Source organism: Littorina saxatilis, linkage group LG14 (assembly GCF_037325665.1).
Source record: "Littorina saxatilis isolate snail1 linkage group LG14, US_GU_Lsax_2.0, whole genome shotgun sequence".
Taxonomy (NCBI): domain Eukaryota; kingdom Metazoa; phylum Mollusca; class Gastropoda; order Littorinimorpha; family Littorinidae; genus Littorina; species Littorina saxatilis.
In genome coordinates this window covers 32216886-32234000 of record NC_090258.1, presented here as the reverse complement: position 1 = coordinate 32234000, position 17115 = coordinate 32216886, and the positions used below count along the sequence as shown (strand labels likewise).

The following is a 17115-nucleotide window of genomic DNA, read 5'->3' as shown; positions in this document are numbered from 1 at the left end:
GGATGGGAGACATGAGATGAATACTGAATAGGTAGGCTGGAAGGGAAGGTTGGTGTTTGGTACTGTGAAGGGGGATGGGAGACATGAGATGAATACTGAATAGGTAGGCTGGAAGGGAAGGTTGGTGTTTGGTACTGTGAAGGGGGATGGGAGACATGAGATGAACACTGAATAGGTAGGCTGGAAGGGAAGGTTGGTGTTTGGTACTGTGAAGGGGGATGGGAGACATGAGATGAACACTGAATAGGTAGGCTGGAAGGGAAGGTTGGTGTTTGGACACTGTGAAGGGGGATGGGAGACATGAGATGAACACTGAATAGGTAGGCTGGAAGGGAAGGTTGGTGTTTGGTACTGTGAAGGGGGATGGGAGACATGAGATGAATACTGGATAGGTAGGCTGGAAGGGATGGTTGTGGGTTTGGTAGATTTATCTCATGTTTGTGATATTTTTAATTTTTATTTGAAATTATCGGATATTTTTGTAAGGGGTGGGGGTGGAATGGTTTAGTATGCTCCAAAATGTAAAAGCAGTTGACTATCTCCCTCCCCCCCCCCCCCCCATCAATGCACCTGAGTGTGTCCCCCATACACTTGGCCAGCTTCATATTAGGAATCTGAATTTGTACTTTTTCTTCAAATACATACAATGTATGTGCGAATAGTTGGTGCATAGTCAAGCAGTATGTAAGAAATGTTAAGTCCTTTGTATTGGAAACTTGCATTCTCCCAGTAAGGTCATATATTGTACTACGTTGCAAGCCCCTGGAGCAAATTTTTGATTAGTGCTTTTGTGAACAAGAAACAATTGACAAGTGGCTCTATCCCATCTCCCCCCTTTCCCCGTCGCGATATAACCTTGAATGGTTGAAAACGACGTTAAACACCAAATAAAGAAAGAAAGAAAGAAAGTTGGTGCATAGCAAACCTTGTCACACACACTCTCTCGCTTGCATCTCTCTTTTTCACCCGTTTGCAGACACACACACACAAATAGTGAAATACACACACACTCTCACTTGCATCTCTATTTTTCACTCGTTTGCGGACACACACACACACACACACATACACACACACACACACACACACACACACACACACACACACAAATAGTGAAATACACAAACGCTCTCACTTGCAATGTTGCATCTCTCTTTTTCACCCATTTGCGGACACACACACACACATTCAAATAAACTCACTCACACACACACTGTTGCACGCCTCATTCTCACCAACACAGTCGCACTCACAGTCAAGCAACTTGCACAGGTAAAGCAAGTAGGAGACCTTGGCGGTAAGGATCAAGCACTGCATGCAAAACACAACACCCCCTATCACAGGTAGAATGGGAGGTCAGGTGTAATCAGGTATGCAGGAGGGGGGGCTGCATCATACCTGGCGGATACCTTGACACATGGACCTGTTTGCCTCCATGGCTCATCTGCCAGGGCAGGTGTAAAATTCCTTAGCCCCCCATCAAAAGTGGCCCACTGTTTCAGCGGCAAAGGAGAGGGAGTTTTTGAGTGCAGGGATGGAAAATATGTAGTTGGAAGAGATGTTGACTCGATTGAAAGTATGGAGTGAAAACTGAAGAGGAAATTGTTGACTCAATGAAAAATGTGATTTCATGGTGGAAGGAAAATTTATGATGATTCAATTAGTTGTGTGTGTGGGGGGGGGGGGGGGGTTGGGAGGGGTTGACTCGATACAAAAAAGGAGATTTTATTGGGGTAGAAAACATTAAAATTTCTCACTTTTAAGTTTTAAAAATGCGATTTGTTAAGGTTTTATGCATTACAATAGAATTATACACCCTATGTACGATGTGTCTGGAAACACCCCCGCGCACAGCAAAGAAAAAGAGGGAAAATTGTCTTGGCTGCAAGCACTGTGTCTATGTCTCTAGACTGTATACTGAATATTGAAATGAAATGTGCTTTGCATGCTACACTCACAGTGTCAGATATGTTTTATAGCCTCTGTGACAGGACATATTGACCTGTCATGGTCACCGTTAAAACCTTGTTTTATGGATTGCTTTTTCTATTGCAAAGTTACTGCGCAAAAAGCATCGAGTGTTCTCTGCATACAACTTGGGTTTTCCATCGTTTTAGCTGACGTTGAATTTATTCTTTGGATTGGATTGGATTGGATAAGATTTACAGTCCAGTGAGGTTACCCTCATGGAAATCTTATCCAATCCAATCCAACTTTTGTAGTGTTAAGGTTTTATGCATTACAATAGAATTATACACCCTATGTACGATGTGTCTGGACGGAAACGATGTGTCTGCTACCTGTTATTCTTTACCGCATACCACATTTTCATTGAGTCTTGGAGGAGTTGTTTTGCATACTGGACTCAGCATGAACACTTAAAGATACTGTCCTTTCCAGAACATGTTGATGTGCCAATTTTGAACTCTTTGCCTTCAGGCAAGGAACAAACTTGAATTTTGGAGAAGGTTTCGGCTCAAGCTATTGCCCGTTAAATCTGACTTAAATCCTTTAGTGCCCTTCATATCCCATGATTTATCCTGGTTTTGATTGTCAGTCATGCAGATTAATTCATTGACTTCTGACACTCACCAGTCAGCAGCCCGAGGCTGTAGAATGGTGGTAATTACTGTAGAACTAGAAGTCTGGAGAATACTTGTATTGAAGGACATGTAAAGATCTGGATGGATCTTTCATGGCGTACACAAAAGTTACTTTTTTTCTTCTCGTTCACTACAAAAGTTACTTAATAGTTACAGTTGTGAGTTACCTGGATCAGAAGTGATTTGCCCAGCTCATCGGAGCTCAGTGAGACAGCTATCATCTCCCTTCTTGTGTTTTGGGAATTTTTTGCTCGAGTTTTGCTGTCGTACCGTCAGAAAAGTCGAAAGAGGTAAAAGTCATTTTTTTGCATGGCATGCTGGTTCTGCCTACCCCTGGGGCTGATGCGCTGAAATCCAGAAGCTAACTTGCTCCTCATCCTTAGTTGCCTGCATGCTGTAGGCCTTTGTGTTTGTTATTAACAGTCTGACGTCTACTTTTTATGGCCTGTCAAGTCACTACCTTGAAACTATGAACTTCCAACAGTGGCTGAAAGTTCTTACGACTAGGCCTACAGTTCAGAACATCCTGCTTCACTTGTGCAGTATGCATACATGTAGTTGCATTTCGGTTTGTTACGTATGTACAGCAACCCCCCGCGGGTTAGGGGGAAGAATTTACTCGATGCTCCCCAGCATGTCGTAAGAGGCGACTAACGGATTCTGTTTCTCCTTTTACCCTTGTTAAGTGTTTTTGGCTCACGTAAGTGTAGCCTATGCGATCGTAACTTTGTCTGTCTGTGCGTGCGTGCGTGCGTGCGTCTGTGCGTGTGTATGTCTGTGGTAGAAACTCTAACATTTGAAGACGTCACATTACATTGACGTCACATTATGACGTAAGAGGGTTAGACGTCACGCGAAGGAAGTACTGACAGTCTCGGTCATTATTATTTTGAGCGCGCCGAGACTAGTTGGCAGTCGTGTCCTTGTAAGTAGGCTACATGCAGACAGAGAGATCTAGATCTAGTGTCTCGCTTTCTTGCACAGTTTCACCTATGCTCTTTCTCTGTGTGTGTGTGTGTGTGTGTGTGTGTGTGTGTGTGTGTGTGTGTGTGTGTGTGTGACGGAGTGATTGAGTTTGTGTTACTGTTTGTCGATTTCTTACGTGAGCCTTGAAGGCTTCGCCTCTTGTTTGTATAGAATATAGTCAATTTTTGTAAAGATTTTAGTCAAGCAGTATGTAAGAAATGTTAAGTCCTTTGTACTGGAAACTTGCATTCTCCCAGTAAGGTAATATAACTACGTTGCAAGCCCCTGGAGCAAATTTTTGAGTCACTTGAGAAAAAGTGACTCTATGTAATCGGTCAGTGTTAGTCTGTCCGGCCGGCCGGCCGGCCGTCCGTAGACACCACCTTAACGTTGGACTTTTCTCGGAAACTATCAAAGCGATCGGGCTCATATTTTGTTTAGTCGTGACCTCCAATGACCTCTACACTTTAACGATGGTTTCGTTGACCTTTGACCTTTTTCAAGGTCACAGGTCAGCGTCAAAGGAAAAATTAGACATTTTATATCTTTGACAAAGTTCATCGGATGTGATTGAAACTTTGTAGGATTATTCTTTACATCAAAGTATTTACATCTGTAGCCTTTTACGAACGTTATCAGAAAAACAAGGGAGATAACTAGCCTTTTCTGTTCGGCAACACACAACTTAACGTTGGGCTTTTCTCGGAAACTATAAAAGTGACCGGGCTCAAATTTTATGTGAACGTGACTCATTGTGTTGTGAATAGCAATTTCTTCCTGTCCATCTGATGCCTCATATAATATTCAGAACTGCGAAAGTGACTCGATCGAGCGTTTGCTCTTCTTGTTGATTAGTGCTTTTGTGAACAAGAAACAATTGACAAGTGGCTCTATCCCATTTCCCCCCTTTCCCAGTCGCGATATAACCTTTGTGGTTGAAAACGACGTTAAACACCAAATTGAATTGAGGTATGTACAGCAGTTAGAACAATTTTTGTAGGAAAATTTCTTTTCTTTTTTGAGAAGACAAGGAGTAGAGCATCCATTTGAATGTGATGGTTAAATGGATGGCTGCATTTTTCATATCCTTGCAGCCTTTCTTCAGAATCCACAGGTTCCTTGCAGTGTGATTCTCATTGTCAATGCCAATGGTGATAAATGTGAAGGAGAGATTAGAGGAAAAGAGACTAAGCCAGCTGCATGTTTTGTTGTTTGGCTTGCTGCTACTTACATTAATTTAATGCCAGGAGTTTGCAGCGACCAAGTTGATGATGGACAATTACTTACTTTTTATGATCAGCTCCCTAATATTAATAAGAATTGTCGTCAATACATTTTGTAGACAACACTGTCAGGGTGTTATTGGCTGTGGAGAAGTTTGAAACAGTGACCCAAATAATCGCCTCAGCCTATACAAACCTGACAATTATTTCTGAACATCACCAAGATTGGGCTGAAAGTACTATATATTTGAGTGTTCGGTGTGGATTAAGCCTTGGTTCAGGAGCTTTGCTGGATTTATGGCTTGTGTGGAATGAGCTTTTGCGGTGACATTTTGCATTGTGACTAACTTATGTGTGATGCTTAAGAATGTTACAAAATTAGAGCCGTTGCCTGTCTGAGAATCTTTTAACAACAAGCTGTTATGTGGTAGCTGAGACGTTGATCAGGAGGAAAAATCAACTATAAGAATAAGAATAAGAATACTTTATTATCTCATAGAGAAATGTTTTGTTGAATAACAAATGTTTCATGTGTTAGATAACAAATGTTGTGTGGTTTGAATTATGTTCTTGTATGTCACTGATCAGTTTGTGTTCGTAGAGCGTGACAATATTTAACAGAGATCCGCGAGTGGTTTAATTGTTCAGTGTTGTAAAATTAATCCTTAAACTACAACATAGTTTAACAGGGTGATCACATTCGTTCGTTGACTAAATGAAATCTTTACTGTAACCCCTACCCCACTGTCCGCAATTTAAGCATTCGATTTATAGCTTTAATATGGTTACTTTACTTTTCAATATATGAGGACGTCCTAGATCCCAATTAGCTCTTTGTCTAAATAACACTAAGTTTTAGTTGCAGCATGACCAGTGGAACTGGAAGTGACTTGCAAAGTAGTGAATGGTTTGTTTGGAATCTACTAGCTGGAATGCTGGTTGACAAGCTATTTTGGTGCAGATTTATTTCTGTGTGCTGTGATCGTTTTAAGACTTATCCTGCATCTGTGTTTAATAAAGCTTAATTTGACATTTATTTGCCTTCAGTTTGAAGTTTTGTTCTTGCCGATATATATATATTCAAATACTTGTAATAGCTCTATTAGTAGATTGATTGCTTTATTTTAATATGTATTTGCTTGTTCATTTACTTATCTTTCAGAAAGTATTGTGATCATAATTTATAATTTTATATCTATGATGTACTTTATTAAATTTCTCATTGAAATGGTGTATGCAGTAACAGTAGATAGGAAAGACATTTTTATTGCCATTAACTACACATGTATGCTGTCTTTTTCTTCTGCACTTCCTTTTGTTAGAAGAACCATGATCCAGCGAAATAGGAACCACTGAGGCACTTGCACGTACAAAGAGAAAGTAGATAGGTTGTGCTGTTTTAACGTATGCTGTTATAAAACGTTTGAAATTTGAACAAACATGGGAGGGTTCATCACACAGTCACGGAAATCATTGAAGTAAAAACATCCGAAAGCTTTGATTTTGTATGACTGCTTCAGAAGGCAGGAAATGGTGTTGAAAAGTTTTTAAAAAATGAAAATGTTCAGGGACAACATTTTTCAGCTCAGTACACCTATTGGGAAATGTCCTTATCCTTCTCCATTTGTGGTCTTCTTGAAAAAGTATCCTCATTTCAATTGATTAAACAGTATTTTATTCCGATACAAGTTTACAAAGGAGCACAACAAGATAAGTTCTGAATGTGCTCTTAGAGACAGAATGATCAATCATTTCCAGTCATTCTTTTCTGACACTTGTTGTTGCAGGAAACAGCGCAGCACTCTCCACAGCTAGCCATGTCTTGGGACGCGTACGTGGGTAACATGGAGGGCGAGGGCTGCATGTACGCCGCCTTCTTCGACCACGAGGGCAACAAGTGGGCCGAGACCAAGTGCCCCATTCTCAAAATCACACCTGACCAGGTTCAACACCTCGTCAAAGGGATCCGACCCCCAAACTCTGTGGACCTCAGGGCACAGGGAGCCAAACTGGGAGACCGCAAATTTCTGGTGATAGTGCTGACAGAGAATACAGCAGTGTTGAAGCAACTGGGGGGTGATTCCAATGACAAAATCATGGCCTGTGCGGGTTTGTTCAAAAGCGGCATCTGTATAGGGGCTTCCCCTGCAGGGGAGAGAGAAAAGGCCGCGCGCATTAGTGTAGAAAAGTATGCAGATTACTTAAGGGGTATGGATTATTAGAAATGTGTTTTTTTGTTTTGTTTTTTTTTAAACAAATGTTTCTTCAAATTTTGCGTTTAAAAGGTGAGGTTTGTTTGTGTTGTGAAAGCAAGCACTCTGTGAAGAGCCATTTCTCTCCCATTGTGGTTTTTACTCAGTGACATTTTCTTTATTTTGTTTTATTACACGCATTAAGACGTAAGGACGTAACCTTTGAAGACTTGACCAGGACTAAGAACAAAAGAAACTAAACATGTTGGCTTTAATCTTTAAGTCAGTTTTCTGTTGCCTTAGAAGGTTTCGGTTTTATTTGTATGAGATAGAGAATATTTTCAAGAGAGAAGCATGTATTCCGTGTTGGCTGCACAAACAAAAGTTGTTTGTAAATTCTTGTTAAGCTACTAAGGAATATATCTATAAGTACAGATTTGTAAGACATTGTAATGTTAAAAAACCCAAAGTCAAAACACTGTCAGTGCAGTAAAGGCGGTAAATGGACATTAATATCCGAAATGTTGAAACTTGAATAAACACAAGTGCAGTAAATCAGTATTTATTTCAGTAATGTTGAATGAACACACCTAATCAATAGACACTCAGGCATGTTAAAGTGTCTGTGATGGGTTTATTAGGCCAAAAAAAAAAAATAGTCTGTTTACGGTAACCCGACCGACCCTATTTTTTTCGCGCGACCCTAGACTTTTTTTGGCATTTGGGAAAAAGAAGAAAAAAAATTTGTTTTTTTTGCAAAATAACGTAAAAATATGGTTTTTGGGGGGAAAAAAAGAAAAAAAATCCCGACCTACCGACCCTATTTTTTTGGCCTATGTTACCGTAAACGGACCTTTTTTTTTTGGCCTTAAACAGTTGAGGAGAAGATCAAAAATACATGTTTCTATTTGTTTTGGTTTTTGTTTGTTTTGCAAACATAACCATTGCTCCACCGCTAACACCTCAGCCCCTCCTAGTTTACAGCCCTCCCACCAGCCGAGTCTACTCCCATCTTGTCATTTTTCATTTGATTGGATTCAACAATGAAATGGAGTTGATTTTTGAAAATAGTTCAGCAATTTGTGTTCAGTAGCAATAACCTGTGGGAGTGTTGAAGTTTTTGTTTGTTTGATTGGTCATGAGTTTCAGGGCGGACTTTTGCTGTAAATTGTGTAATGGTTATACATGTAGTGGAATCTGATTGTCAAACAGCATTACAATTTGTATTGACCGTCTCTGAACGTCATGCCGTTTGAAAGTTTTGATTTTGATATAAAAGCAAGTTGCTTTTTGGGAAAAGTGGTTGAACAATGAAGACATTTTGCCAAGGATGAACCATTTGTGTATTGGACATTTTTTTTACATTCGTTTTATGATGCTTGAGTTTATAAAATGTGTTTTCTCGGTACATATGTACTACATGTACACGATTCACCTGGGATGTGTGTGTGCTACAACACTGTAAAAAGAATAATGATATTAAAATAAAATGATCAGCTTCCTAGACTATAATTAAGATAAAATTAAAATAAGCAGTATTAGAAGAAAAAATCAAAAATGTAATGTCTTGGCATCAATCAATCAATCAATCAATGAGTCTTATATCGCGCATATTCCGTGGGTACAGTTCTAGGCGCTCTGCAGTGATGCCGTGTGAGATGAAATTTTATACGGCCAGTAGATTGCAGCCATTTCGGCGCATATTTACCTTTCACGGCCTATTATTCCAAGTCACACGGGTATAGGTAGACAATTATTAACTGTGCCTAAGCAATTTTGCCAGGAAAGACCCTTTTGTCAATCGTGGGATCTTTAACGTGCACACCCAATGTAGTGTACACGGGGGGAGGTTCGGACACCGAAGAGAGTCTGCACACAAAGTTGACTCTGTGAAATAAATTTCCGCCGAACCTGGGATCGAACTCACGCTGACGCTGACAGCGGCCAACTGAATACAAATCCAGCGCGCTACCAACTGAGCTATATCCCCGCATCAGCACAAGTTGCACATGTAGAGTTTTGTGAGAAAGCACAATTTTGAAAACCTGAATGAGTCTGTGGGTTTGAAATCCGTCAGATGATCCAGAAATGTTCATGAGTTAAGTTATGAGATGACTTGAAATGATACTTTTATGCTGCAATCATATTTTTTTTATAGGCTGACATGGTCTGTTAGTGTTACAACAAAGGTTGTGGTATGTAATGATTTGTTGGGCAAAGAAGCTAGATTGTGCTATGATGTTTTTAGATTTTGTTAAGTTTTTGTATTAAACTATGATTTGAATTGTGTAGTGGTTTTCACCTAATGGTCAGGAGGGAAGAAGTATGTTTATACTTTTTCATGTTCATTGTCTCAAGTGGGTCTGTGGTACTCGTGCAGAGTTGTTCTGGTCTCAAATTGTTTATTTGCTCTCATTGTATATCTTGCCAGGCTAGTCTTTCAATCAGTCGTCTTATGCAATATTGGCCATACAGTACTTATCAAAGACTGACAACTAAAAATGGGGGAAAGTGTGCTTTTGTTGTGTAACGTTTTGCAGAGGGACACGGGTTGGAAGTGAGTTAGATGTACTGCAGTATATGACCAGTATAATAATATGAAGAAGAGATTTTGATGCGACTGCTCAAGCAGTAATGTGCAGGCATGGGAATTGTGCGCCAAAAGGCAAATTTCCCGCCGATTTTTTGTTGTTGTTCCGCCGAAAAAGCTAGTGTCCGCTAAAAATATGAATGGGGGAGGCAAAATGGTTCTGAAAACGGAATTTAATGGCAAACTTGGAGCTCAGATGACACCAAATTGCACAATTTGGGTTCTTTGGAGAAAACTAGGCGCCGTCGACTTTGAGCTTACTTACAAATGTTCAGCCTTTTTTATATTTAGTCAAGTTTTGACTAAATATTTTAACATCGAGGGGGAATCGAAACGAGGGTCGTGGTGTATGTGCGTGTGTGTGTCTGTGTGTCTGTGTGTGTGTGTGTGTGTGTGTGTAGAGCGATTCAGACTAAACTACTGGACCGATCTTTATGAAATTTGACATGAGAGTTCCTGGGTATGAAATCCCCGAACGTTTTTTTCATTTTTTTGATAAATGTCTTTGATGACGTCATATCCGGCTTTTCGTGAAAGTTGAGGCGGCACTGTCACGCCCTCATTTTTCAACCAAATTGGTTGAAATTTTGGTCAAGTAATCTTCGACGAAGCCCGGACTTCGGTATTGCATTTCAGCTTGGTGGCTTAAAAATTAATTAATGACTTTGGTCATTAAAAATCTGAAAATTGTAAAAAAAAATAAAAATTTATAAAACGATCCAAATTTACGTTTATCTTATTCTCCATCATTTGCTGATTTCAAAAACATATAAATATGTTATATTCGGATTAAAAACAAGCTCTGAAAATTAAATATATAAAAATTATTATCAAAATTTTTTTTTCGAAATCAATTTAAAAACACTTTCATCTTATTCCTTGTCGGTTCCTGATTCCAAAAATATATAGATATGATATGTTTGGATTAAAAACACGCTCAGAAAGTTAAAACGAAGAGAGGTACAGAAAAGCGTGCTATGCAGCATAGCGTAACCACTACCCCGCTCTTCTTGTCAATTTCACTGCCTATGCCGTGAGCGGTGGACCACGAGTATACGGTCTTGCTGCGTTGCATTGCGTTCAGTTTCATTCTGTGAGTTCGACAGCTACTTGACTAAATATTGTATTTTCGCCTTACGCGACTTGTTACTTTTTTCAATTCCCATGCCTGAATGTGAAAGACCAGAGGTGGATTGTAATATATCTGGTCATGCCTACTGACACTTTTTGTGTTTGGCAACAACTGGTGTCTTCTTGGACTGTTTTACCATGCCCAGTCAAACACAATTTTGGACTGGTTCTGTAGCCTTATATTTTGTTGTGGCCAGTATTGTTGCTAGTTATACTAGATTTGATTTTGATGCAATTTTGTTGAGCAGGTTTGTTAAAGCCATTTTGTTCAGTGTGCTTTGTTTTTTAATTGTATTGTTGGTTTGGATGGTAATAGAACTTTTTTTAAATGTAATCCTTTTTTTCCTGTTGTTGACTAGTTTGCATGCTTCTTTGTGATAAGCTGAAACGGGCTATACTCTTTCAGTAATTTTTATGTTTCATACTTTGGGGATATTTTCCACCTTTTTGAGTTTAAATGGGCATTAGCAAAGATCGGTGAAGTTGTGACCTTTAAAGCATGAATGTGAATATGACCTTGACCTGATCATTTGCATAGAGGTGGACCATGCTTACATGAAAGGAAATCAAGCAATCCCAGTGCTTCCCGCAGTGGGGCACTGCGGTTATGAAATTAAAGGCCCCTCCTGTTTTGGGAACCGCAGGAGCTTTCTAGTTTGCTGTTAGGTAGATTTTTGGTTCCTCTTTCCTGTCATGCTCTCTTTTTCTTCATGAATTCTTTTCTTTTTTCTGCCTTCTTGCTCATTCACCTGTATTTTTTCCAAAAATCCCTTCTCTTGCCGCTTGTCTCGCGATTCATGTATAGTTTAATCTGTTAGTGTTCTGATGTAAGTCCAGCAGTAGATAGGTTAAGCCTATTTTAACATACTGGAAACTGGTAATCTTCCAGTAGGTATTAATTTAGTTTTACTAAAGCCTGCTGGGACACAAGTAATGGGTTAGTGCATTTGTAAACAGGAATCGCTTGACAAGTGGCCCCCTTCATCCCCCCCCTTCCTCGTCCTGATATGGCTCTGCGTAGTCGGCTGGACGTTAAGCAACAAATAAACAAACAAACAAATCCCAGTGCTTTGTAAGGCCCTGGTAGAACCTTCAACTTGTATTGCACACTCGGAAGGAATAAACTGTGTTGTAAGCAGCTTAGTTCGAATCCCGGTCGCTGCCGCCTGGTGGGTTAAGAGCGGAGATTTTTCCGATCTCCCAGGTCAACTTATGTGCAGTCCTGCTAGTGACTTAACCCCCTTCGTGTATTATGTGTCATTGAGAAGCATTCCAAGGGTCTCCATTTTCACAGGTGCCAGTAAAATGAGTTATACAATTAATTGTAATCAAGTTGAAAAATTGAGGTTTTGTGATTGAATTTTAACTTCGTCATTTTTGCTCATTGCCTGTAGGGGATGGTCATACATGATGAAAATACCTTGGCCATCGCTGTGTGTGCTATTTGTGTTTGGGACAGATGATTTTCATGTTGCCAGTTGAAAGGTTTTTCATTATTAAATGACTTGATAAACACTTGTGTGTGGTTGTGTTTATGGGTATATGTGCATCTGTTATTTAACAATCTTTCCAATGAAGCCACTCCAAAAGTTGTATGGGTTTCCTTGGGTGTGGGGGAAATCGAACAACACACGGCAAAATAGAGCTGCTAATTGCTCCGAATTAAGAGTAATTGACACTGGTAGGGGAGGTAACTACCACGGACCATGCCTTCAGGGCATAGAGTTTTGTTTTTAAGAGTTACCTCCCCATGTTACCATGGATGAGCGCTTCAATACCTTAGCAACCAAACGAGGTTCATTGCTATCTATGTGAGTTGGGTAAGAATATGAAATTTAATGGCCATTTATGTTCCTGCATTCTCATGAAACTTTATTAAAAATATCTATTCTTGTGCAAGATTGCATAAATGCGGGTGTGGGAATACATTTTAGAAAACGCTACACTTGAACACTATTTGCTATGATGAACATTCCAACAAATTCTAAATTGCTGCACGTGAGGCTCCACAAGGGTTGGCAGGTCTCCCTCATGAAAATAAAAATGAAAATAATGTTCACCAGTACAGATCTTTCCAAGCTTTTGCAGAGCACCCTTCAACTAAAACATACCAAGAAATTATCAGGAGGGATGCTGAAGTTATCTCGCAGGTTGACAAAGGTGTCCGTTGTGAAAATTAATTCAGCAAATAATTCCTACTCCTGACAGAAAGCAGTCAGACTGGTAATCAAGTTCTTGTTGAGTGTCACTGTGATAGAATGCTTGTGAACATTTGGTAAGATTTGTGGCAGTGAACGTTCATCATTATCGTCATCATGGGAAAGAATGTACAGTGGATTGGAACCCCCCTTTTAAGACCTCCAAAAATCGGAGAAAATCTGGTCTTAAAGTTAACAAGTCGCGTAAGGCGAAAATACAACATTTAGTCAAGTAGCTGTCGAACTCACAGAATGAAACTGAACGCAATGCAACGCAGCAAGACCGTATACTCGTAGCATCGTCAGTCCACCGCTCACGGCAAAGGCAGTGAAATTGACAAGAAGAGCGGGGTAGTAGTTGCGCTGAGAAGGATAGCACGCTTTTCTGTACCTCTCTTCGTTTTAACTTTCTGAGCGTGTTTTTAATCCAAACATATCATATCTATATGTTTTTGGAATCAGGAACCGACAAGGAATAAGATGAAAGTGTTATTAAATTGATTTCGAGCATTTAATTTTGATAATAATTTTTATATATTTAATTTTCAGAGCTTGTTTTTAATCCAAATATAACATATTTATATGTTTTTGGAATCAGCAATTGATGGAGAATAAGATGATCGTAAATTTGGATCGTTTTATAAAAAAAATATTTTTTGTACAATTTTCAGATTTTTAATGACCAAAGTCATTAATTAATTTTTAAGCCACCAAGCTGAAATGCAATACCGAAGTCCGGGCTTCGCCGAACATTACTTGACCAAAATTTCACCCAATTTGGTTGAAAAATGAGGGCGTGACAGTGCCGCCTCAACTTTCACGAAAAGCCGGATATGACGTCATCAAAGATATTTATCAAAAAAATGAAAAAAACGTATGGGGATATCATACCCAGGAACTCTCATGTCAAATTTCATAAAGATCGGTCCAGTAGTTTAGTCTGAATCGCTCTACACACACACACAGACACACACACACACACACACACACACACACACACACACATACACCACGACCCTCGTCTCGATTCCCCCCTCTACGTTAAAACATTTAGTCAAAACTTGACTAAATGTAAAAAGGAGGAGTCTTAAAATGGGGGTAGATTTGCAGAGGTTATGGACAGAAAGTCTTTAAAAAAAAAAGCAGGGTTTTTAAAGGGACTAAGTCTTATCGGGGGTCTTAAAAGGGGTTTCCACTGTAGCGTAAAACCTCCATTAATTAGATAAAATAAATCCAAAAACAAAGAAACTGCCAACGTTCCAAAATTCAGAATAAAAAAACAAGAAAGGTAGGTTGTTCATCAAAACCTCTATTTTAACAAATAGAATATTTTAAAATATCCTTTTTAACTTTAGGACCTGATTTTCTCCGATCTTTAATTTTTAATTAATTCAGCACTTGTGTAAAAAGCAGGGTTTTATAAGGGAGTAAGTCTCATATTGGGGGTCTTAAAAGGGATTTCCACTGTAGCGGAAAACTTTCAGTTTGCCTACCATACCGATATTTACTTATACACATTTTTTGTTTGGTTTGTTTGCTTAACGCCCAGCCGACCACGAAGGGCCATATCAGGGCGGTGCTGCTTTGACATTTAACGTGCGCCACACACAAGACAGAAGTCGCAGCACAGGCTTCATGTCTCACCCAGTCACATTATTCTGACACCGGACCAACCAGTCCTAGCACTAACCCCATAATGCCAGACGCCAGGCGGAGCAGCCACTAGATTGCCAATTTTAAAGTCTTAGGTATGACCCGGCCGGGGTTCGAACCCACGACCTCCCGATCACGGGGCGGGCCAACCGTGCCGGTCTTATACACATGTTGGCGACAATTAAGTATTAATGTATATAACAACACACCAGTCGAACATTTTTTGCATGGTGGGAATGCGCGCGCACACACACACACGCACACACGAACTTGCCATTACATGGATCTACCCTTGTGCAAACATGAGTCAAATTTCACTTATACAAATAAGACTAAAACAAATAAAAGTTAGTTGGATGATATATATATATATTTATACAATGTAATACATTTAACAGATAAAAAAAACATTCCCCAGCACTTCGACGTATCGGTCTTTGAAACTGATGAAGAAAATACACCAAATAACAAGTCGCGTAAGGCGAAAATACAATATTTAGTCAAGTAGCTGTCGAACTCACAGAATGAAACTGAACGCAACGCAGCAAGACCGTATACTCGTAGCATCGTCACTCCACCGCCCGTGGCAAAGGCAGTGCCCGTGGAATTGACAAGAAGAGCGGGGTATTCGTTGCGCTAAGAAGGATAGCACGCTTTTCTGTACCTCTCTTCGTTTTAACTTTCTGAGCGTGTTTTTAATCCAAACATATCATATCTATATATTTTTGGAATCAGGAACCGACAAGGAATAAGATGAAAGTGTTTTTGAATTGATTTCGAAAAAAAAATTTTGATAATAATTTTTATATATTTAATTTTCAGAGCTTGTTTTTAATCCGAATATAACATATTTATATGTTTTTGGAATCAGCAAATGATGGAGAATAAGATAAACGTAAATTTGGATCGTTTTATAAATTTTTATTTTTTTTTACAATTTTCAGATTTTTAATGACCAAAGTCATTAATTAATTTTTAAGCCACCAAGCTGAAATGCAATACCGAACCCCGGGCTTCGTCGAAGATTACTTGACCAAAATTTCAACCAATTTGGTTGAAAAATGAGGGCGTGACAGTGCCGCCTCAACTTTCACGAAAAGCCGGATATGACGTCATCAAAGACATTTATCAAAAAAATGAAAAAAACGTATGGGGATATCAATCCCAGGAACTCTCATGTCAAATTTCATAATGATCGGTCCAGTAGTTTGGTCTGAATCGCTCTACACGCACGCACGCACACACACACACACACACACATACACACACACATACACACACACATACACCACGACCCTCGTTTCGATTCCCCCTCGATGTTAAAATATTTAGTCAAAACTTGACTAAATATAAAAATGAAGGGAGATCCTTTATCTCAGGATGATGCTTCCTGGGAGATGTCATGAAGAAAAAAGCCCTGACGATACTCAGTATAATTTTTTTTAAAGACAATTAAACCCCTCTGGTTCGTTTGATGTGGACGGCCATTTAGACATCAAAACCCTGTTTGTGATTTTGTGATCAGATGTGTGTGTGTGTGTGGAATCTGTTGTTTTGTTTTCTTTACTGACGTTTGCGTATTCTGTTTTTTGTTGTTGTTGCTTTCTTAAAAAGTAAATTTTATTTTATAATTTATATTTGTGTGGGTTTTTTGTTCACCGCGAAGACGGCCACGATACCTTTATTTCCATTGGTACCTGTGATAAACGTACGTCTTTAAATTTTTATTTTATTTTTTTTATTGTATTTATTTATTTGTTTTTTTGTTTTGTTTTGTTGTTTTTGTGCTCAAAAATATCTTTTCCAACAACACCAACAGATCACACCTTCAAGAGCTAGGTCGTAACCCCGTACACATTTGTCTTTCTTCTTCAGATTTAGCGGCGACAACTCGAGTCAAGATGTCTTGGAACACCTACAAGTACCATTATATATTGATGTTTTCTTCAGATTTAGCTACAAGTCAAGTGGTCTTGGAACACAGTCCTGCAAGTACCATTATTTATTTACAGGGTGACCCAAAATAAATGCAACCCCTTAACAATGCTAATAACTTCTACATCTGTTGACCTAATCACTTTATATTTGGGAGACATAAACTTCAGCATATGCATGACCTTTCCACAAAGTGGCAATTTTGTAGATCAAATGGTCTGAATTTTATGCAACCTCAAAAACATTTTACAAATTCGGCGATCGTCTCAACGGAACGAGGTTTGACATTGTGCGGCAGCAATACTTACCTAATTTAAACCCACCAAACTTTTACCTTTTGAATTATCTGAATGTCTGAGTATACACAAACATCCCCTTCACCACCCAGGTCATCAGTGACATAAAGAAAGCAGTTACAGCTAGGTTCAGGGCAATCCCTAGACAGAAAAGAGTTCGTGCCATTGACAATTTTGGAGGTGTAATTTGGAACATCTTTTGGAGAAAAGGTAAATGTCGGACCATTTTAACTACAGATTCAAAACTTTGTAGAACGCTCGTGGACGAACTGAAGTTCATTCACAACATCTATGAACATAAAAATTTGCTAAACTCAAATGGCTGGAA

At 39.2% G+C, this 17115-nt stretch overlaps 1 protein-coding gene across 2 annotated transcripts in view; it reads left to right on the top strand.

Annotated features, from left to right (window-relative positions):
- Window positions 1-17115, top strand: part of LOC138947585 (profilin-1-like) — a 35187-nt gene that overhangs the window by 12777 nt on the left and 5295 nt on the right. Inside the window, exon 2 of one of the 2 annotated variants that reach the window (XM_070319086.1) lies at window positions 6580-12220. The exons of the other annotated variant lie outside the window; for it this stretch is intronic. Coding sequence (XP_070175187.1) covers window positions 6610-7014 — 405 coding nt within the window. The 5' untranslated portion in view covers window positions 6580-6609 and the 3' untranslated portion in view covers window positions 7015-12220. Of the gene's footprint in view, window positions 1-6579; window positions 12221-17115 lie in introns of those variants that run through there. 2 annotated transcript variants of the gene reach the window in all.